A 22,106-nucleotide genomic window follows, 5' to 3' on the forward strand; every position below is an offset into this window, starting at 1 on the left:
CCTTTTTATTATCGTATAACTTCGAGTTTTAAAAAAGCTGTTACTATAGCTTTGTTGCAAAGGTTTACAGAGCGGGGATTCTTCTCTTTGTTGTGTGTTTCTGATTTATTACTAGAGCCATTACCTTTTTCTTTGGTATTGCTATAGTGCAAGCACAAACATCACTACTGTGGTGAAACATAATTCCTTTGGCAGATCTCCACCTCTTACGTGCACACAAGGGGAAAGAACAGCATGGATGACTTAAAACAGACATCATACAACTTGTATGTTACTGACTCCTCCCACCACATGATAGCCCTGCACTGCAAACTCCTTTTCACCTCCCTGTGTTCAGTCTTCTCCATCGTACGTGCTCATGCTCTGTTTGTAAACAGCTAAATACAACAAGGACTATTCCTAATATCCAGGAAAAATTATTAACATTAAACTGCTTCACTGCTGAATTATATTCTCTGTATGGTGATTCTTACAGAAGAAAAACGTCACATGGGTGGATGAGGCTGTAATAATTCCTAGTTTATAAACTCAGTATCACTACGCATGATCAGTCTAAATACTGAGTTAGAAATGTAGGTGTTTGAGTGAGCAAATAATACGTTTTGCTCCCAGGAAGCTAGAGAGACCCTTGTAGTACATCTCCAGGACACTTAAGACCCAGGAACAATCCATCGGCAGATAAATCTGCACTCCGGACACTCATCCGCAGTCCGTGTCTTTGAACTGACAAGATTCAAAATACCAAGGTCAAGACGAGATCCTTCAGAGGCGGACAAAGCCATGCACAACTGTACCATGAGTATAGATGAGGAATATGTAGGATGAGCCTAACAGGAAAGCATTGGGACACAATACAAAATTAATATGTGATATATGAGCTGACTTGGAGCAGTCTTATTTTTTTTTAACACAAAGATTTAGTTCAGAAATTTTCACTTCTGTTAGTGTCATGGTTTAACCCCAAATCACAACTAAGCAACACACAGCTGCTCACCCACTCCCCCCAGGTGTGATGGGGGAGAGAATCGGAGAGATAAAAGTGGGAAAACTTGTGGCTTGAGATAAAGACAGTTTAACAGGTAAAGCAAAAGCCTCATAGGCAAGTGAAGTAAAACAAGGAATTCATTCACTACTTCGCATCAGCAGGCAGGTGTTCAGCCATCTCCAGGAATGCCAGACTTTATCACACATAATGGTGACTTGGGAAGACAAATGCCATCACTCTGAACATACCCCCTTTCTTCTTCTTCCCCCAGCTTTATATGGTATGGAATATCCCTTTGGTCATTTGAGGTCAGCTATCCTAGCTGTGTCTCCTCAGCCTTTTGTACGCTCCCCACCGTCTCATCAGCAGGCCAGTATGAGCAGCTGAAAAGTCCTTGACTGCTCAGAAACAACTAAAACATCAGCATGTTATCAACATCATTCTCATGCTCAATCCAAAACACATTACCATAGCAACTTCTAGGAAGAAAATTAACTCTATTCCAGCCAAAACCAGGACAGTTGGCAATATAATTCAAGTTTTGTGTTAACCCTGTTGTTAAAAAAATAAAAAAAATCCCAGATAGGATGCCTCATGGTAAGAACTTACTCTTCCTCCTGAAGCATTTGAAATTAGCTACCATAAAGCAAATAAAGATCCAGAATGGCAGAATTTCACCATGATTGTTGGTAAGTTTCCAAAAGAGGAGTGGTACCTACAGGAATTAGCACCCAAAATGTGCTGCAGCTTTTATGACTCCTGTAAGACATGGTCTGCCTCTTCAGGTGTATTGTGATAAAAATGGAACCAAAGGAAGCCTCAGCTAGCAAATACAAAGTGGTGGTTTTCCTGAAACTATTTTCTTGTAGCAATGTAGTATTTCTTTGGGTTCAAGAGGATCCTCACTGCTCTCAAGATTTTGCCTTCTTTGAGTGGATTCCCCCCTTCACAAACTGAACCAGAAGAGAGGACAGCTCATGATTTCTGAAGGGTAGCAGAAGTCTGCAATAATGTGCCAAAGAGAAGAGAGTAGCCCTGGAACAAATGTGCAAGCAGAGGGAGCAGGGGGTGTAGCTGATTTAGCCAGTGCCTCTTCTCTTCCAGGCCACTTGCCCTATATATCTCGTCTCTCCCTCTTAGCAGCTGGTCCTTGTGGGCTGAGGTGGGCCCAGATCATCCTCTAAGCAGGACCGTACTCTGCTCCTCTAGGGATGGCCAAGGCTGCAGGCTGTCCTGTTAGCCCTCCCACTGTGGACACTGTGTGACCATGCATCTTCACATGGTGCAAGCTGAGCAGGTCCTCGGTTTTCTGCTCTCTGACAACAGTCCGTGAGAGTAGCTGATGAGAGCAGGAAGAAGACACATACACGGCTAGCTGCACTCACATTGGTACCATAGATTCCTTCAAAAACATGTAAGACTTGCTTTGTTGCAGCAAATCGGACATCTGTCTGGCAACCATGTGTAACACATGCTGCAGAGGAAAACGGCAAGAGCCACTGACTAATACAGGAAAGCTGTGTGAAACATCAACACAAACCAACACCAAGCTGTTGGGGCAATTTCTTCAATTACTGCCACATCCTGAGGGACTTCCACTCCATAAATCTCACATTAGTTTGCCTTGTGTCCATCTCTCCCTTTATTTTAAACATGATGACAGTACAGAAAGTGATTTATCTCATCATTGTGTCCATGTGCATGTTTTTGTGACATATATATGGTGGTGACAGAGCTTTTGAGTGTGCAGAAAGCACAACTACAGAGTACTCAAAGCCCAGAGGGGTCCAGGAGAAGGATTTGAGGGGAGGATAGAAGTGGTGGTGAGCACCAGTGACTGATCAAGTGTCTCCATGTGTGCCTCACACCTTTCCTAGAAAACAGCTATGGTTGGCAATAAGCATTTTTTAGCTTGAAGTCATCCAGGCACAATAAACATAAATCATACCATAAATCATACATTTTCCAGGGCATAAACACACTTTGCCTTCATAGATGACTGTGTGAGAGAAAGCAGAGCAGAAAGGCTGAGGCTGGGGGCTGTGGCCCTGTCACCTGCAGCTGTGTTTCTGCCAGCTCCTTGTGGCTTGTCACTGCCAAGGTCTCCATTAAACAGGGCCTGAGATGATGATAGTAAGGGCAACATTTGCTGCTGCTCAGGGCTGCAGTCAAAACCAGGCGTGCTGTAGTGCTATGCTGCATGCACATCATGAACAAATGGAAAGAAGAAAACTATTACTCTGTGTGCGTGTATGTTTATAGCTCAATGTATATATAAAATAAAAGCCACATTAGGATGTAACTCCCTTGACTGCTGAACTTGCCTTAGGGGTAAATTCGTCCTCTGGAATCTTTGGCCATCTGTGTGCAAACCACATGCTGCTACTTCAGTCAACATACAGAAGCCACAATTACAGTAACTACAGTTTGCACAAAACTCTGTTTGAATTTGGTGTGTATCAGCATATATTGGGCTAACATGTGGCTCTGGAAACTAGGGCTGGGTTGTTTAGTTCCCAGCCCATTGCTTAGGGACTCTTCTGGCTTTCTCTCCTCTGACCCCAGTCATCTGTGCAACCCAACAGCTAAACAGACGAGCATGTCCTCAGAGTACTCATGCACAGATCTTTGTAGAATGCTCCCCACGTGTCCTGTAAAAACTCATCAGCTGTCATTTTTACAGCTGTAGGGTTTTAAGTAACCTTTTAATTTGATCGGCATCTATGGCTGCCACAAGTACATTACCTCTGGCCACCTGAGTAAAAACCATTGATTGCCACCCTTTGAATACAGCCTGTTAGCTAATTTCCTACACATCTCACAGACCACCCATCCAATCTGTATCTTGCCAGTTCGTCCAGGAGAAGGCTGTGGGAAACAGTGCTGAACACTTTGCTGAAGTTCAAGTGAACAATATCCACTGCTTTCCCCGTGTCAACCGAAGATGTTATTTTGTGTAGAAGGTGATCGGGTTAGTCTGTCATTATTTGCCCTAGATAAATCAGTGCTGTATTTTACCAATCACCTGCTTCATTTGGTTTCTTGTAGTTTCTAGGAAGACTCATTCCATCACTTTCCCAGGGAATGAAGTAAAAGTAACGGGCCTCTAGTTTCCTGGGTCTTCTTTTAGCCTCTTCCTGTAGATCGGTATATTTTCCCTCTTCCAGTCGTCAGGGACTTCCCCTGATCTTCGTGACTTTCATATATCATAAACAGTTACCTTGCAACAATGTCAACTGCTTCTCTTAACACTCTTAGGTGAATTCTGTCAAGATCCATGCATTTATGTGGTCTGAGCCCTTGCAAGAGGCTGCAGACCCGTCCTTCCTTCGCTACTGCTAAGTCAACACATGAGTTGTAGCAGCTACTTGACTTTGTGATCTGGGGTCCAGCTACACCAATAAAGACAGAGGCAAAGAAGGTATTGAGAACTTCTGCCTTGTCAGCATCATTAGGGACCGGTTTCCCTGCCCTGTTTAGTAATGGGCCTATGTCTTCCCTGTGCTTCTGCTTACTACTCACGAATCTGAAGAACCCTTTCTTGTTGTACTTGACATTTTTGGCCAATTTCAGTTCTTGTTGAGCCTTAGCCTTGCTGACTGCATCTCTTCATGCTCTAACAAGGTTCATGTAGTCCTCAATGGCTATTTTGCAGTTTTTCCATAGCCAATATTCTTCGTTTTGCTTTACACCTAAAAGCTCATTGTTAAGCTGGGTGGTCTTTTGTTCAGCCTTCTTCCCTTCCTTTTGCAGAGGGTGAACCATTGTTGTGCTTTCAGCAGCCACTTCTTGAACAACTCCTAGGACCCACAAGCTCCTTTGCCCTCCGTGGATGCTTCTCATGGAATCTCTTGCAGCTGGACTCTGTGCATATCTAAGCTGGCTTTTCTAAAATTCGGGGTCTTCATCCTACTACTGTTCCTCAGTGTGCTCAGCAGGACCTTGAACTCCTCAATGTTGTGGTCACTGTAACTTAGGCTACCATTGGTAGTTATGTTGTCAAGTAAGTCTTCTCAGTTTGTGAGCAGTAAACCTAGCAAAGTGCTGCTCCTAGTCAGCATGTCCAGCAAATGCAGCAGGAAGCAGTCCTCAATGCGATCCAGGAACTTGATGAACACAGTGCACCACTGTGTTTTTTTCCCAACAGATGTCTGGGTAATCGAAGCCAACCATAAGGACCAGGTTCTGTCAGCCTGAGACTTCCTTGAGCTGCCAAAATAAGGTTTTGTAGGCTTCATCATCCTGACTAGGAGGTCATTAGCATATATCTAATGTAGGATCTCCCTGGGTGATGATCCCTCTAACCTTGGTTCAAAGACATTAATTCAGTAGAACTAGCATGATCTCCAGAGCTCTGCTCTATGCATTCAATTTTCTCTAAAGGGCAACTCCACTTCCTCTTCTTCCTTTTCTATCTTTCTGAAGGAGTCTATAGCCATCCATTGTGGTCTTCCCATCATCTGAGTTTTCCCACCACGGTTCTGTGACCCCTGTGACATCTCTCACATTGAGTGCGGAGTCCTAGCTCCTCCTGTTTATTGTCCAGATTACATACACTGGCATACATGCACTTGAGGTGGCTGAACTGAGGGTTCTTGCCTTTGGAAAGGGTTGGGGAGCATTCCCTACAACTCTGATAGGCACACTTACCCACTCTGTTGCTTATGGATATACAGGCGTCAGCTGTGGACTCTACCCCCCAACTTTGTTAGTCTAAAGCATGATTCACTAAGTCAGAGCCAGGCTATTCAGCTTTTAGCAAAGCTTCCTGCTTAAACTTCCGTTCATGGTCTTACAGCTGTGGTGGGAGGGTCATAATCTCTGTTCTCTCTGACATAGTTCCATGGAACTCCAGAGGCCTTTGGAGTTGGAATAGCCCTGCCCAGGGAGTCAGTATTTGCAGAAGACATTAGGTACTACTTTTAGTAGTAGTCAGACATTTTAAAGATAATCCAGCCCCTGGAAAACGACCTCATCTGACATTTGGCCACAAGCCTCTGCGGGGGAGCTATCCCGAGCAGTTCTGAAGGTTTAGTTTTCTGCAAGCACCCTTGAAGGACTGTCTGGCCCCATATGTTTTCCCAAGCACCTTTCTGTCTGGTAATAGGGAAGAGTGCCATAGTCCTAAAATGCAGTTTGTTGTAAGTAGCACAAAAAGCCACAGGGCATGTTTTATGGCATCCTTAGATATTAATAACGCATCAAAGGTTGAAATGAAGATATTGAACGCAGGCTGTTCAGATGCTTTAATTTATGTTCTGTCTTCTTATGTCAGTGAAATGCTAATTTGTGTCTCATCTGCTTCTTGTAAAATTGATCTCCTATATCCTTTTTTAAGGTGCTAAATGAAACAGACCTTGTTGCCAGTGAGATAAAGGGAAATGAGCATCTTAATTTGGTTTCAGAGGGGGATGAGGCAGGAACTGGCAGACTCATCCAAGCCCAAATTTCTTCTAGTCAAATACCGCATTTCTAACACACAGCACCACCACTTGCTTCAGAAGAAAATAAAGGAGAATCCTACACCCCTCCCCCCCACCATGGTGTTCCATTTTCACAAAAGTAGCGAGAATGTAGTAGTTTGTCAGAAGCCCCAAAGCTATTTTTTTAATATTTTCTTCTAAGTAACATCCACAGAAATTTCTAAACTAAGTCAACATTAATAATACCGAACAATTACCTAGGTATTGCCTCCTAATGCAAACAAAAAAAGGCACAACAACTTACTGAGGTTCACAGACACATGCAGCATCAAAGTGAGAGTTTCACCATCAAGCTGTACAACTGATCTTACTTACTACTAGAAATCAGCAATGCTAGCTGCCAGGATGGCCAGATCAGTTCCTTTTACAGACACTGGGGAAAAACAGACACTTGCGAAGGATTTTGCCTCCTGCAGTGCCCTGGCATGAGAACTGTAGCTTAAAAATGCCTATTTATTCTCATGGGCTGCAAAAGAAGTAAGGATGGTTAGTTAAGCAGTACAAGTCTGCATTGGTTACACCCACGTGTGAATAGACAGGTCTGTCATTCAAGTCACTGCATGAGTGTGTAATGAAACTACTGTTCCAGCAGCACACTCTACGGGGTGAATAATTACTAAATTTCTGCCATTTATAGAACACACAGTGCCTTCTTATTCTGGCACAAAAACACAGTCCCCACTTCTTTCTTCTGATAAATTACTTCAGTTTTCAGTAATGGCTTGCTCATTTGCTGGTGATATTTCCCAGAATAACACCACCAAGGATTGTACCAACTTCTCATCACAGGCAAGAAACCCTGCAAAAGAAAGCAGCTGTTGCTAGCTGTTGCTCAGTCAGCTGTGTCCTAAACAATTATTTCGCCTAGGCTCTACTGCTAAAAATAAAAAACTTTGAGGAAACAGTATGCATTGAAAATACAAAGCCCGTTTGCCAAGACTGCCATTTGTCCACGGAAGTATGAAATAAAATAATATTTCCCTGGCTGAGTGTTGGTCTTGGTAGTTTTGTTTGTTTGAAGTTCATCTGTTACAACCTGAACTTATATACTAACCTCCTGGCTTTCTGGACTGAATTTGCACTCTGCCTGTGTGTCCTCCTCCTCTGATGCTTGAAGGGCGAACCGACAGCGCTGGAGGCCACTGCAGGTTGTTAAGGTGGTAAAACCATTTCACTAACACCAGGCCTAATTTTCCTGCCAAAGAAGCGGATTTTAGGATTTGAGGTGGCACATGATGTCTTTGCTGTGGATGCCACCAGGTGTAGGGTTTTTTTCTTGGATGAGTGTTAGCTCATAGGGAACATGATGAAAGTGTTTCCCTTCACCAGATGCAGTCAAGCAGCCTACAACAGCCACTTCATTTTCTCTCTCCTTGCACCAGTTCACTTTTATGGTCTGCACTGGTCTTCCTATCTCACCTGCTTATAACAAGAGACACCAAGAAAGGCAGATTCTGCCTCCTACCCTGACACATGGACCAGACCATACTGAGGGTCTGACAGCTTAAATTATACACTGTACCAGCAAAGTACCCTTGGAGGAAAAAATATGTACTGTTTCATGCCAAATAGGACCATATGTTTGAACAGAAATTTAACCATTTCCATTAAAAAATGAAAACATTTCCAGTTGATAGGAAACAATGTGTTGGGGGGGTTGTGTTCTTTTTTCTGTTATTTGCACATCTCTGCTCTGAGGTCTGAATCCTAGCAGAATTATATACACTGAGTAGTCATATTTAATCTAGCCACAAAATATTTCCCAGTAAATACCTGTAAATTTCTTTAATGTCTCTTTTAAGGAACATGTTTAGCTAATGCAAAACAAACATAAGCTCAAATGTAAAACAAATTGGTCCCTTCAGGTAGCTTTCTACAAGTTCACATTTTGTTGAGAATGATGGCACTGCGGAACTAGCAGGTGCTTAATATGTACTGAAGATCCCAATGAGCACCCTATCTGTACGCATACGCAGTTTCATTATTAGCCAAATTTCAGCTCTAAGAACAAAAAGCTAAATACTGGCTCAATAATAGCAGAAACAACCAGTGCAAAAGAGCCAGCCTTTCATCCCATTCAGTCAACACTAGCATTTTTAGGCTTTTATATTGGTAACTGGAATGTCATGTATCGGGGGTATCACGTTAGGTTTGTTCCTTACCTTCCCCCCTCTATCCCCCCCTATTTTAAAGGTCGTGGACTTGATAAATCTAGAACCTCCTGACAAATAATTTTATGTGTTCAACTGACAGAAGGTTTGAGTCATCTGGACCCATTCCCTCCTGCCTCAGCTAGTCTATTGAACACCAATCACACGACAGTGACTTTGCACTTTGTTTGCTTTGATCCAATTATCTAGTACAAAGCTCCAGTAACTATTGTCAGGGCTGACAACACTCTGCTGTCTAAGCAATGAAGCCAGTGGGGCTCGTAGCACAAATCTAACTGTTTCCTGTTCTCTGACACCAGATGCAGTAAATTACATTTACTCCCAGATCCCTGAACTCCCAGCCCTCTATTCACGAACAGCAGAGCCAGTTCCTGGGCGGGACGGAGCAAGCAGAGTAGCTGGTAAGTCTCAAGGAGCAAAGTTTTATAATACCAGTCCAGTAGTCATGAACTTTTTTTGTTATATTACCTTAATGGGTCTGGTGTCCCGATATCATTTAAATGCCAGGAAATGCCACTTGATTTGTATTTTGTAAATAAATCAAGGCCTTTTGAGCAGCAATGAGTACTCTCAAAACAATGTAACTGAGCTACATACAAGTAGCATAGGAAATGAGTCCGATTATTTATGTAGAAACTCTCTGTTCTTTCCACCTCAGCTGATACAAATACATGGTATTTAGGCCAAGGTTTTGCCTCCTCCATTGTGCCCATGCAAGCCCCATTAAGATGAATGAAACAGAGAGGAATTCACTAGACCCCATATGTGCTTCAAACTTCTATGTCATTTTGTACTTGTTTGTATACCATTATTTCTTCTTGGGGAAAAGGTGGGGAAAACTACAGCATGTTTTGTGCTTGGAGTCATACAGACAACTTTCTAACATTAATTTTTCAGATTGAGTATGTGTCTTAAATGTGACAATGTGATTGTTAGAAGCTGTATGTTTTTCCTATTTTCAGGATCCATCTTTTCTAAACAATATATTCCCTATCTTAAGATTAAATTGCTGGTGGCTACTTAAAAGGCATCCCAGGGAGTGGGAATGAAAGGTTGCTTACTTGAAGAATGGATTAACAAGCATAACAGAGCAATATCTGAAGCTAAGATACTGTACACGGCTATGGGATATGTCATTTTATCCAGAGGTCCTGTTGCAAGCCATTCCAAAAGCTTCCCTTCCACCAGTGCTTACCCTGATCTGTCTTAACAGCAAGCTTTTCCCTGTGTGCTTTGTGCTGTTTAGTCAACACCAACAATACATTAATTTATTTATTTCTTTAAATGACCCAAAAACCTTGTTCATGTAGTCCTTATAACAGTTTCATGTGTGTGCTATGGCTTAAAGAAAAGGCACCAGCATGTGTGCTCAAAGGCACACTGTAAGCATCCATCTTAAGCTCAAAGTCTATTAGGTTGTTGGGGTTTTTTTGAAGAACAGTCTCTGAATCCACATAAAGGTAGAAGCCAAATCCTTTCATCTGCACATTGGGATCTTATTGTCATGAAGCACTGCATCATGTTACACTGTAATTAAAGCTCATGCAGAAAACTTGTAAATACAGGCTGTCATCTTCAAGCGCTGCTTTCAGTTTCAACTGTATTGTCAGATAGTTTTGTATAGTATTAATAGAGCACATTTTGCAGTAAATAAGTTCTGGTTAAATAAAGACACTTTAGAAATCAACATTAGTTCAGTTTTCAGCTACTTTGACAAACTGGGCTGCTAGGTTTTCCTGCAGAGAACAAATATTATGCATACAGGCAAATAAGCCAGGTTCTGTTATTCACTTCTCCCATGGCAATGCATTCCACAAGTGAACAGGTTTCTAAGACCCTGGCATATATTTATGTATTTACTTGCACAAGTAACTTGGGGCAGGTCATAAATTGCATGTTATGTCAATATTTTACAAACATTGCTGTTGAAATCACAGTAGAAGAAATTAAAAGTAAATATTAATAGTGGCAAATGCTTAAGCAAATTAGACAAACATAAAACACTCAAAGACCACACCTGTTAACTTTCTGGATCAGATCAGCCAGTAGTACAAGGTTTTCCAAGCAGTGTTAGAATTTGTTGCTCACAGGACATTGTTACTTATCAGTTCTCCATACCATAGATAAAAAGATGTATCTTGCAGCTCTTCTTCAGTATGTGTGGGTCCACGTGACTTAACTATCAGATTTTCCCTATCTGCTTCTGAATTCAGACCCATTATACAAGCCCTCTTTTAATGCATACTACTGAATGAAATTGCCCATCACAGCAGGGAGGGTCCAGCAGATTTCACAGTCTTCTGCATTAAAAATATATGCAATAGCATGATACTCAACTATTTCACAGGAATATAGGCAGACTTTACGGAAAAGTCCTGCCTCAGATAATAATTTTGCTTTTCAAAGAAGAGGAGAAGCACAGGAGTTCCAGGGGAGCTCAGGATGCTGCTTCTCACCAAGAAGGGAGCAGGTGGGCTGGCAATGCCTTCTCGTCAAGGCTGGGGTGCTCAGGAGAAATCAGGAACTTCTGTCCATCAGAGATGATTGTCGGGATGTGCTGTTGCTCCCTCGCAGTTCAGCTTTGCTTCAGTTCAGCTGCCTGCCACTCAGAAAACCTGCCAGTGTGTCAGTTTTAAGCATGTGCACTGTAAGCTAGCCAACCCCTACTTTTACCTCTGTAGTATTTGCAGTTGAACAGTATCTGCAGCAGCACTGGTGAGGTCAAGTGATGTTCAGAGCCCACTCACCAAAGGCCTGGAGACCAAGTCAGTAAAGAAAATTCCTCTTCTTATCCTCCATCCCCTCACCCCCACCCAAGGAAGTGCACCTAGAAGGGGGCAAATTCCAGAATTTTAGTGTTGACACCTGCATCTTTTTGTTTTATTAACGCTACAAGCTGGGTTAAATGCTTCAGGGCAGAGTTACTTGCATGAGACTTGAAGGACACTTTCCCACCAGGTTCCTGGGCTTGGAGAGTTCTGAGCAAGTGATACCTGCCAGCTGCTCTCTGAGATGCACCATGGTGCAGTCTGCCACAGCTCCTCAGAGCAACCTGCTCCAGGGATTTAATCCTACTGGCCTTGGGGCAACAGCGGTTTCTTTATTTCCAGCCCAAGTCTGCCCTATTTCAGTCCATACCAGCTGTTCCTCAGTTTCCTGCCACACACCTTGGAGCAGAGTCCAGCTCTTGCCCCCGCGGCCTCCTCCTGACTGCTGGGGCTGCTCTGGGATGGCCAGGCATGAAAACTCCAGAGTGGGGAGGGAGATCAGAAAACTGGTATCCCTACTTCATTGTGGCAATGGGCAGCCTGTGCTTAGGATCATGATAGCTATGGACCCAGCTTGTCCATAAACCTCCCAAAGCAATGGTAAAACACAGTACTTAGGGATGTTCTCCTAGCTTGCAGTGGCCAAGGCAAGATCCCGCCTTCTGCAGCGCACTGTGGCCTTCAGCAACGCCTCACACTCAGAGGTAGCAATGTTCCCTTGCCCACCAGCACCTCCATCCTCCGGCCCCATGCAGATGTGTTTGTGCAGCATTGTAATTGACCTACCAGCCGTTCCAGGGCCAACCAAGGCCTGAGCAGATGCACATGGCATGTGGATGCTCAGACCCCCATTTGTCTGGGCTGCCAACTAGTTCATTCCTCTGGGGGCCAGAGGACACCTCCTTGCAGGGCCCAGTGTGCACCCACTTGGAAACACATGAATTTTTTGTCTGGAGATATAGGGAGGGTGCATGTCATGATAAACATCCGATTGCTGATGAAATACTTTGCTTTACAGATACAGGGAAAAAAAAAATCTACTGTGTGTGAATAATAAGACTGAGGGAATATATTAAAGCAAGAATATTTTTTAATATATTTTTTAATTACAAACATACCAAGCTACATTGCTTTGTGGGGTAAAGATATTCTGTAGTAACTTGATAACAAGTCAGGAAAAAAAAAAAGCCAACATGTCAGTATGTGTTGTCCCCAGGTAAGAAAAATCACAATTATATGATTGAGGTTCATTGGTGGAAATGGTCACCATAAGGTTCATGAACACTTGTCACTGCGTGTGGTAATTTGTAATTAAGTGTCTGTGGATGTCTGTCCAGGAATCAAAATGTCTTCATCTGCATACAAGGAATGCTTAAACAGATGATCACTTCTGGAAAATCTGTGAGACCTTCCCACATTTTTCTTTGAAAAACTGTCTAGTGAGATGTCATCATATCTCAAAATGGGTGTTGGAGTGGTTTAGACTGCCTGTCTGTTCCTACTGTATGGTCTCCACAATTTTCATCTTGTTACTGCGTCCTTAACTGCTCCAAAAGCTTCTTTGCTGTTGTAAAGCAGCATTCCTCACACTCATGTTTTTACCTATTGTTTCATGACACTTTGAAAATCAGTTCATTATTACTTCTTTCTTCAACCTCGGTGATGGTGCTTAGGGGCAAATTCAAATAAATGAGGGAGCGCTTTTTGGCCATTTTGTACATTCTCTTCACCTGCAAGCAGAGGTCACTGTCACCGCCTTGATGTGGAAGCTGAGAGACCTGCCTTGCCATGCATCTGCAGGAGAAATTATCCCATTCCTGTGTGATTTTGTTTTCCCACTTGTAAAACAGGGGCAAACAATGTTTCTTCACCTCTCTAAAATGTTTTGAATGCCACAGATGAAGAATTAAGCAAGAACTAGTGCTGATAATAAGACAGTCTGGGTGTTACTTTGCAGCAAACAAAACTTGTTACCAGACAACTGGCAGTTCGGTGGAAGAGAAGGGAAAGTGAGTAGAGAGGTTCCTGGAGATGAGTTTCTCTCTGAATTTTGAGGCAAGTTCAGAATGGAAAGGCTGAGGGAAACCTGCATGCTGTCACCTCCCTTTGTCTAAATTACACCTAACCCAAGTCTTGGCACTGCTGATTGATCAGAGACAGCTCCACGTGGTGAGAGCTGGAAGACTAGGTCCTATCTGCTGCAGGCATGCCCAGCCTCCAGCTGCATAAAAAGCTGTAGTGTAATAACTATCTCTGTCCACAGCGTTGCATCCCACGTCTAACGTAGAACGCTTGGCCCTTTAGAAGCAGGAGGTAGGAAAAGGGGCACCGTAGTTTTCTTTGTCTGTTTGGCAATTAACCATTCACTGGCTTTTTTTGTTGTAACATGCACTTCCTCTCTTGTTTTCATTCAAGCTTTGTGCACCATGGAAATTAATGTGGAGAAAGACAAACAGACAGGAGAGACCAAGATTGTCTCTGCTTCACCTGTTGGCCCAGATGAGGCCCATCAAAGAGGATTCAAAGTCTATGATGATGGTACCAAGGTAGTCTATGAGGTTCACTCTGGTGGCACAGTGGTAGAAAATGGAGTACATAAATTAAGCTCAAAGGACGTAGATGAACTTATGCAAAAAGCTGGACAATCAAGTGTAAAAGGAGGGTATGAAACAATGACTGTGTCAGACAGAAACGCAGTAGCTGATGGAAACCTTAGCCATATGAAGGAGCAAATGCTCTTCAAGGAGGCAAAGCTGGAAATGGTACACAAACCCAGCAAAGGGCATGCTGTGAACCCTCAGCCCCAAGACAAACCTTGCGGTGGCAAAGCCCTGGAGGCCAGCGCAGATCAGCCGGTGACAATGATATTTATGGGCTATCAGAACATCGATGACGAAGAGGAGACGAAGAAAGTGCTGGGTTATGACGAGACCATCAAGGCAGAGCTGGTCCTGATCGACGAAGACGACGAGAAGTCGTTGCGGGAGAAGACAGTGACGGACATCTCCACCATGGACGGGAACGCCGCTGAGCTGGTCTCTGGCAGGCCCCTGTCAGACACGACAGAGCCCTCCTCTCCCGAGGGGAAGGAAGAGAGCCTGCCCTTGGAAGCTGCCCCAGGTACACAAAAGAAAAAGCGCTGTCAATGCTGTATTGTCATGTGAACACCTCCTCCTTCCCCGCTCCGGGCAGCTCCTGCTCCACCACTTACCTAGACCTCACTCTCCTTCTAACTGCAATACTGTGAACTGGAAGTGAATGCCTCCATTGCCTTGCAGTTGGGTTGCTTTGCTTTCTAGTTCTTCATGAAGAGGAACGCATGGTTGTTTTCCCATCAAACCTACTGTTTGGGGCTTGGGGAGGGGTTGGGGGGGGTTGCTTCACTTTGTTGTTGTTGTTGGGGGCTTTTTTCCTAAATATTGCAGAGTGAGAGATAAATGGGAAAAGGAACACATCTTTTCATATTTATTTTATTTTAAAATATATATTATATATATAATGAAAAAACTTTTTACATTTTTCTTTGGATATCTGGCAGGCTTGATCATATTCCTAGGATTTCATGGGAGTCTGAGTTTCACAGTAGCCAGATATGAGAGCCTTAAGAAATGTTCCTTCTTTTTTTTAAGAAAAATCACATTTAAACATTATTTTATATTTTTTATTTCTTGGGGGAAGGCTTGGGTCATTTTACTGTTTTAATTTGCTAAAACTCAGACAAGTCTTTCCCAAAAAGTTTCCATATTTTTGTTTTATAGTAACTTCCCACTTTAGTTTGTGATTTCAGAAAAACCCATCAGCCATTTCTGCTTATTGGTGATACCAAAAGTGGACCTTAATTATCCTTTCTAGAAAAATGTATGAATGCTGATTTTGCCTTATATAAATCTTCCAGATTACAGTATTGTATGTGTACCTCATCTCCCCCAAATTACAGTTGAAATTAACTTGACATGAAAAAGATGCAGCTGTCACACCAACTGAAATGGAGTCACTGATCTAATTACTTGCCTTTCAGTAACTCTGCCAATGTTTATACATGAAGTTTTCCTGCTGAACTCCAGTAAATGAGCGATATTGGTTTCTGTTTCTTTAGAATATAAATTAAATTCTCTCACAGTCTGACCCTGTTCCCTCTGGATTCAGAGACAAAATTCTCAGTGCTGGGAATAGGGGTAGGACCAGGGTTTTATTTTGTAATTCTTATGGAGGTGTATTTTCTCACAGAGTGTACCTCCAGTGCACCTACGTAATGACAGGTGATGGGTCTGACCCTGCCCTGCTTACCCAGGTGAAACTTCCATGGAGGCCTGCCGGAGTTTTGTCCGAGCAGCTATTTTGGGAGAATATCCTATAGCTGCAAGGCTAACATTTTCAAAAACTGCTGGTGGTTTTGGATGCTTCATTTTCCAGTGTGGGACACCTCAAAGAAGCCTGATTTCCAGTAAATTTTTCTTCATCTGCCCTCTGAAAATCAGGCCTGTTGAAAACAACTCAAGGTGAAAATGTAAAAAGGCAAAGGCATCCAAAATCAATAGATGTTTCTTTGTTTCTTGGTCCTTTGATTCTTCTAACTACAATGAAAAAGCAGCCAGCTTTTTCATGACGAGATATTATGAGCCTGATTCTTGTCTCACACTGGCTTTGCTTAAGTGTAGCTTCACTCTCTCTAGTGAAGTTAGTCTGGATTTATGACTACAGAAGTGAGATTAAAAATCAGGATTTATATTTTCTGATAGTGCTAAGAAGTACTGAAGATTATTTTGAAGTGTCTTTGAAACTATCAGTCTTTAAAAATGAATAAGAGCAACTGAAAAACAAAATAAACTAGTAAAAAGCAAAAAAAAAAAAAAAAAAAAAAAAGGCCTCCTTTCAGTCTGAGGTGGCTCCTATGATATTTCTGTTCTTTCTTGGATGGTGCTTTTACTGCATTGTTAGTTCAGAGCATCTGACTAAACAGAGTTCCTGCTCTGTACTCTTTTCTTTCTGTGCCAGTAAAAAAGACACTTGTTCATGGTGGTGGTGATATAAGGCACATTGAAAACACACACACAGAGAAAATGCAAAAGGCAGTTCCTGCATTAGTTCACTCAGCCATCAGTATAGAGCTGGTCAATGGAATCTCCCACCACTGCTCAGGTGACAGTCGGAAAAAAGGAAAAAATAAAGGCAAGCAGAGATTAGGAAAAGACAGTCACATCTGTATGACACCTGCAGAAATATTGCTGGGCTCCGCATCTGCTGCAGTGGTCAGATTTAACAGACTTTGACACTCTCCCTCCACCTCCCCTTGGGGTTTTGTATGGGAGAAGGACCAAACTCACCCACAGAAGCTCTGCACATTATCCCTTGACTCAGGCATAGGCAGTTAAGTTTCATCAAAGAGAGGAACAGCTGCAGAGACCTGAGTTGCGACAGCAGGTCTGGTGGCTGTTTGTTGGAAGCTAGCAGCCTGTGTTTAGGGTTTTTTTGATTGGGTTGCATGGGTTTGGGTTTTTTTGGGGTTTTTTTGGGTTTTTTTCCCCAGAAACGCTAAGCTTTTACAAATCTCAGCATTTCTTGAAATGAGATCCTAGTTTTCAGCCCCAGGGTGGCCTGGCGAGGCAGTCCCCAGGCACATGTAGGACCCCAAAACACTGCAACAAAAGGGGTGAAGACCTTCCCATCTCACCCCCACCCCGTGAGCACCGCAGGACCCAGGTGCACTTCGCAGTAGTTCTCACTCTGGGGCCTGTTCACCTCACCAGTAATCCTCAAAAATAAATCTTCCAGCCATCTCCTCCTGACCTGGCCGGTCATCTCGTTGCTCACCACCTTTTCCTCTCCAGGTGTGACGCTGCCTTCACGGCCACCCTGGCCTCCCAGTGTCTTCCCAGTCCAATCTTACCTTGCCGCTCTTCTCCCCTTTGGACTTTTTTTTCCCAAAGTCCTCTGCTCGGGAAATTTGGGGTGTCGTCTTTACCCTAACCCACTCTGTCCACGCATCTCTTCAGCTATGTGCTCCCCTGTCAGATGACCTTCTGGTTCAGCACAGGCTCAGCATTTTGGGGATGACTCCCTCAGCGGCCAGCTTTGGGAGATGCTTGCTGAGGCTGGGACCAGAACATGTCTGAGACCAGTGCACCATCTGCAGCACAACATGGTGGGGAGATGGTGGCGTACAAGAGTCCAGAAGTGGCCCTTTAGTGGTTAGAAGTAGAGCACAAGCCTTAAACCTTAAACCTGCCAAATACCTACTGCTCAGTACTTGTAGCTAACATTGAGTGCCTAGGAAGGCCAGTGGTTTTTATGTGTTCAGATGGTTAATGGGCCCCAAAAGATCCAGAAAAGCTAAATGTTTGTCTGCATAGGGTTTGTCTTTACGGGTCAAAGGCAGTTCCATGTCTGAGGTCAGGACATACACAAAACGCGAACAAATCGGTTTGAACTCAGAGGGTCTTAGCTACATCAGCTGAAACACATTTACTCCAATCATCCTCCTCCGCAAGGGCAGCAGCTGTGCCTGGGCATCGCCATGTCCCTTCCAGCCATTAGCCTGAAGCCAAGTAACATGGGAATTCAAACACATTAGCCCAGGCTGACGAATGTAAAAAGCTTCCCCAGGGCCGTTTTGGGCTTCGAAGGGGTTGGTTTTCCCCTTGCCCTCGGATAGGAACCTGCCTGTGGAAATTCATGCACAATCAGGCATGAAGGAAGAGGTCTGCTCTACGATCAAGCAGAGAGAGATTTTTGTAAGGATCATTATGGGAGAGTTTTTTTGTATTGTTTTAAGCAAACTCCCCATCTGTTTAACCTACACCATGACACATATATTTTCAATTTCAGCATGAGGGAATACAAAAAAGTAGAGTCAGAAACTGGTTCAGTGATAGTATTTTGCCACAACAAACTGCTCGCCTTAACTTTTGTAAGAAAAACAAAAACAAAACAACAAAAAAAAAAAAACCCTCTTTTCAGTGTATTTTTTCCTGGAGTGGGAAAAAGTAACCTATGAAACTTTTTTATATTTTGTATTTTCTAAGTTTCTATGAGCCCACTTTCCATGTCGTCCCTCATTTACGTTCAGGGACTGTTTCTTTTGCAAAACACTGCATTTTACTTCCATTCTTTCTTTTTTAATTTCTTAACAGAAGAAAAATACAAATCATAAACCGCAGCATTATGATTAGTGGCTAGGCAATCTCTTTGATTACAAGGATATCAATACAGAAAGAAAAGAATTACAGGGTTGTTTTCTTTTTTTAATTTCCCGTGGCTGATGTACTGTATGGTATATGTTTACAGAACTCCTCTGGTCTGCCTTTGTGATGTTATCTAAATGAATGACAAAGTAGGTATGATGTGCCATTTGACAGTTTGCCTTAGCACTCTTGGGTTTCCTTCTTCTTTTTGTACCTTTCTTTTCCTTTTTTTTTTTTTTTTTCATTTCCAAAAAGTGCAGGCTGTATTCCAAAGCTGTATAAACACAACATTATCTTTCAATCCCCAGCAAGAGAAGCGTGCACAAGCCCTTCTCTGTGAAGCGTACCTCTACCCATGCAATAGAAGACATCAGCCCTGCAAACAAAAACTCAAATGCCTAATTCTGGTGTGTGTAGACCTATTTCAGTGAACAGGACTACTCACAGCAGGAATGTGTATAGGTGTCTGCAAGATCAGGGCATGAATGATTAACACAGGGTGTAGTTTGGGTGTTATTTGTGTACCTGTACTAATTTTATGCGCTGCTGAGTTTGCCCAGGGTGATGTAATCCTGGAGGCAAACTCTGAGCATTGCTACTTCTGCTGAGAAAAACACAGAACAAAATCTTGCTTAGCATCTGGTTGGATCAGATCCTGAGTCAGCATTGCTACCACGTCAGTGGTATTCATGAACAATTATTAAGTGGGACTACCCTGATAGCTAATATATTAGTCCTCTGCTGTTCTACCTAAGTTCACTACTGATTAAAATTAGAGAAACACAACACATTAATCAGAGCAGAAAGAAAGCATAAGGAGTTGCTAGAGAAATAAAAGGTGTTCCGCCTTTTGATTTAGTCTAACATCCAAATAGCATACTTGGAAAGTAAGTGGGGATATAGTAGAAAACCTAGTATTTTACATTTCTGTATTTTTTTAAGGAATAAATATTTTTGTAATGAGATGCAAACCCTAAATGGGAATTGAGTTTCTGAATATCATCCTACCCATGACATTGATCCTTTGAACTTTTTCATACGTTTATGACAGTGCCCATCTTCTTGGGATCTTTTGTAGACCGAACCACAGTTTTCTCCAGGAAGCAGGATCACAACACTTTTTAAAGAGTAAAGTTAGAAGAGTAGTATCCAATATACCTGCTATGAACATAGCTAAATAAGTTCATTTATTTCACAGAAAAAGGTGGGCCTATGCTTTCTATAGCTAGACAAACTTCTGTGTCTATAAAGCCAACACAGTCAGCAATAGCTACCTACTTTCAGGAGAGAGGTATGGCTAAATAGGAGAACTATATGTTTTTTCACTTTGTCATGCTTTATCCAACATGAGATTTCAAAATGAAAGAGGTGATGCCACTGGAAAGAGTAGAACAAAATCATTTAGACAAAGCAGAGGATTTTCCCACAGGCTGAGATGTGATGTCTTTATTTTTTTCTAAACTCAGTTCCAACCAGTTCTTTCTGTCTATTAGAAAGTTTATGATTTGCTCAGATTATGTTTCATGAGCTTTCTGGGCAGCAAGACTAAACTTGAGTTCTGAGCTTAATCAGATGTCGCAGGCTGTGACAATATCCAACAAAAATGTAGACTGTAATTTTTGTATGTAAAAGAGTAAGTTGTATAAAATGGCTGAATTTATTAAGTTTAGAATATAAACTGATTGTCATCTGCTCCAAAGAGAATATAAATCCAACTTGTAATATAAACTTATAATAGTAACTTAGCTTGTAAATAGTGACAAGGGTGCATGAAGTTCTTAAAAATGTCCCACTTATATTTAAAATCAAAGCATTGTAAAACCGAGCCTTTTTCCTCATGGGTTCAAAGAGTCTTGCAAAATCTATAGCTTTTTTTCCTGTGGTGGTTCCACTTAGACTATTCAGCAGATTAAGAATAGGTCAGTTTTTTAAGGGCAAACTTGTCAAGAATTCTGACCCCCTTCCTCTGGTTCGCAAAGACTTCTCTTGTTTTGAGGGTTTTTGCTGTTGTTGTATTGTAAAGCTTTCCTGCAATTGTTTCCCAAATTCTTCTGAAAGGAGAATTTAGGGGTTTGTTTTAAGGATTAATCTACTTCAGAAATTGAACAAAAAAAAAATATTTTAGAATTAGCTAAGTAACTCAAGTCCACCAGTTTGGGTATATTTGTAGATTTTTAACTTGCATTGGTATGTTTATGATTCATACCTGAATTTAGACCTTGCATATCTATTCTGTAGGTCTGTAAGACCTAAAGACTTGCCCATGAGCATAAACTTAAGCACTCAAGCAGCCCTTTTTAGTTCAATGGTATTACCCAAATAAGTGAAATTTAAGCACATGCACAAATGCTTATAGGGTTTGGTCTTTAAACAATATGCTACAAGCAAGGCTTATGCTGCTTTAACTGTGTCTTCTCATTCCTTTAATTAGATAGATTTTTAAATGGTGTTGTGAAACTGGTGCACTTTTCTGCAGAGAGGTGTTTAGAACATGGTCTCTTTGCTGACTGTGTTTGAAAGTAAGCAAACACCCTCCAGGGAACTCCCAAAACTCCCAGTCCATGAAGAGCATGAGGGTGAATTTCATACCTGTGCAAAAAGAAAAGCCACAACATAAAAGAGGCAGTGTAAGATTTCTTCCAAATGTTTCACATCTGCTCCAGGCTCTGCCTGTCCCCTGTCTCTGTACTTGCTCACGTTCTGGACACCTTTGATCAGCGGCTCCTTTTTCCCCCTCTCTCTGCTTCCCTTTTTGTGATCTCCTATGAGCAAAGACAAGGGGAAAAAAAGAGAAATCAGAGTAAAAACCTCACCTCAGGTCTGTTGGAATGAGTTCCAAGTAAAAAGGAATGGCAGTAGCCTGTCCTTCATGTTGGGACATCTTCCTGCATTTTCCTAGATTCCTAGGGCAAATTTGATATTATAGGAGTGCTCTCCCTACCTATTAGTCTGGGATCCCATGGGTTGTCCTAACAGTGGGTTCCACTAAAATCCTTCTATTTAGCTAAATCTTCTGTTTCTTTTCCCATTCCTGTGGGAACACTACCAGGCCAATATGAGCTAGATGTGCCCAAGTGAATAAATATCTAGATCATCTCTATGAGCTAGATATGCTCAAGTGCATAAAATATCAGCATCCAGAAGCCACTTACAGAAGGCAATCCACCCCCTAATTGTCAAGGTAAAGGAGCCAGGAGAAGATGTGAACTTCCCCACAGACGATCCAGCACACAAAGACATTCTCAGTCAAATTACTTGCCAAGAAGCTACTGGTATCCCTCCAAGTTAACATGCCGGTCAGAGAGAGGCAAACTCAAAAATAAAAAAGGTTTTTTGCGACCATATAAAATGTCAGTTGAAAGTGGTGCTTAAGCTCCACTGATCTTAAGCACTTATTTGAAGTGTAATACATACTCAAGCACTGTGCTGGTTAGGGGTAGACTTGAGGATATGTTGAGATTGCCCTGTATCTATGATTAAGGTGCTTTACTGATGATAGGCTCAAATTTTGTCCCTGT

At 42.3% G+C, this 22,106-nt stretch overlaps 1 protein-coding gene across 3 annotated transcripts in view; it reads left to right on the top strand.

Moving 5' to 3' along the window:
• Positions 1-22,106, top strand: part of PALM2AKAP2 (PALM2 and AKAP2 fusion) — a 267,247-nt gene that overhangs the window by 109,333 nt on the left and 135,808 nt on the right. The window contains exons 6-7 of one of the 3 annotated variants that reach the window (XM_082074261.1): positions 8,939-9,040; positions 13,823-14,527. In XM_082074261.1, the coding sequence (XP_081930387.1) occupies positions 8,939-9,040; positions 13,823-14,527 (807 nt within the window). The remainder of the gene's footprint in view (positions 1-8,938; positions 9,041-13,822; positions 14,528-22,106) is intronic. The other 2 variants (XM_082074262.1, XM_082074263.1) reach the window with 2 other exon arrangements.

Source organism: Streptopelia decaocto, assembly GCF_964273445.1.
Source record: "Streptopelia decaocto genome assembly, chromosome: Z".
NCBI classification, from domain to species: domain Eukaryota; kingdom Metazoa; phylum Chordata; class Aves; order Columbiformes; family Columbidae; genus Streptopelia; species Streptopelia decaocto.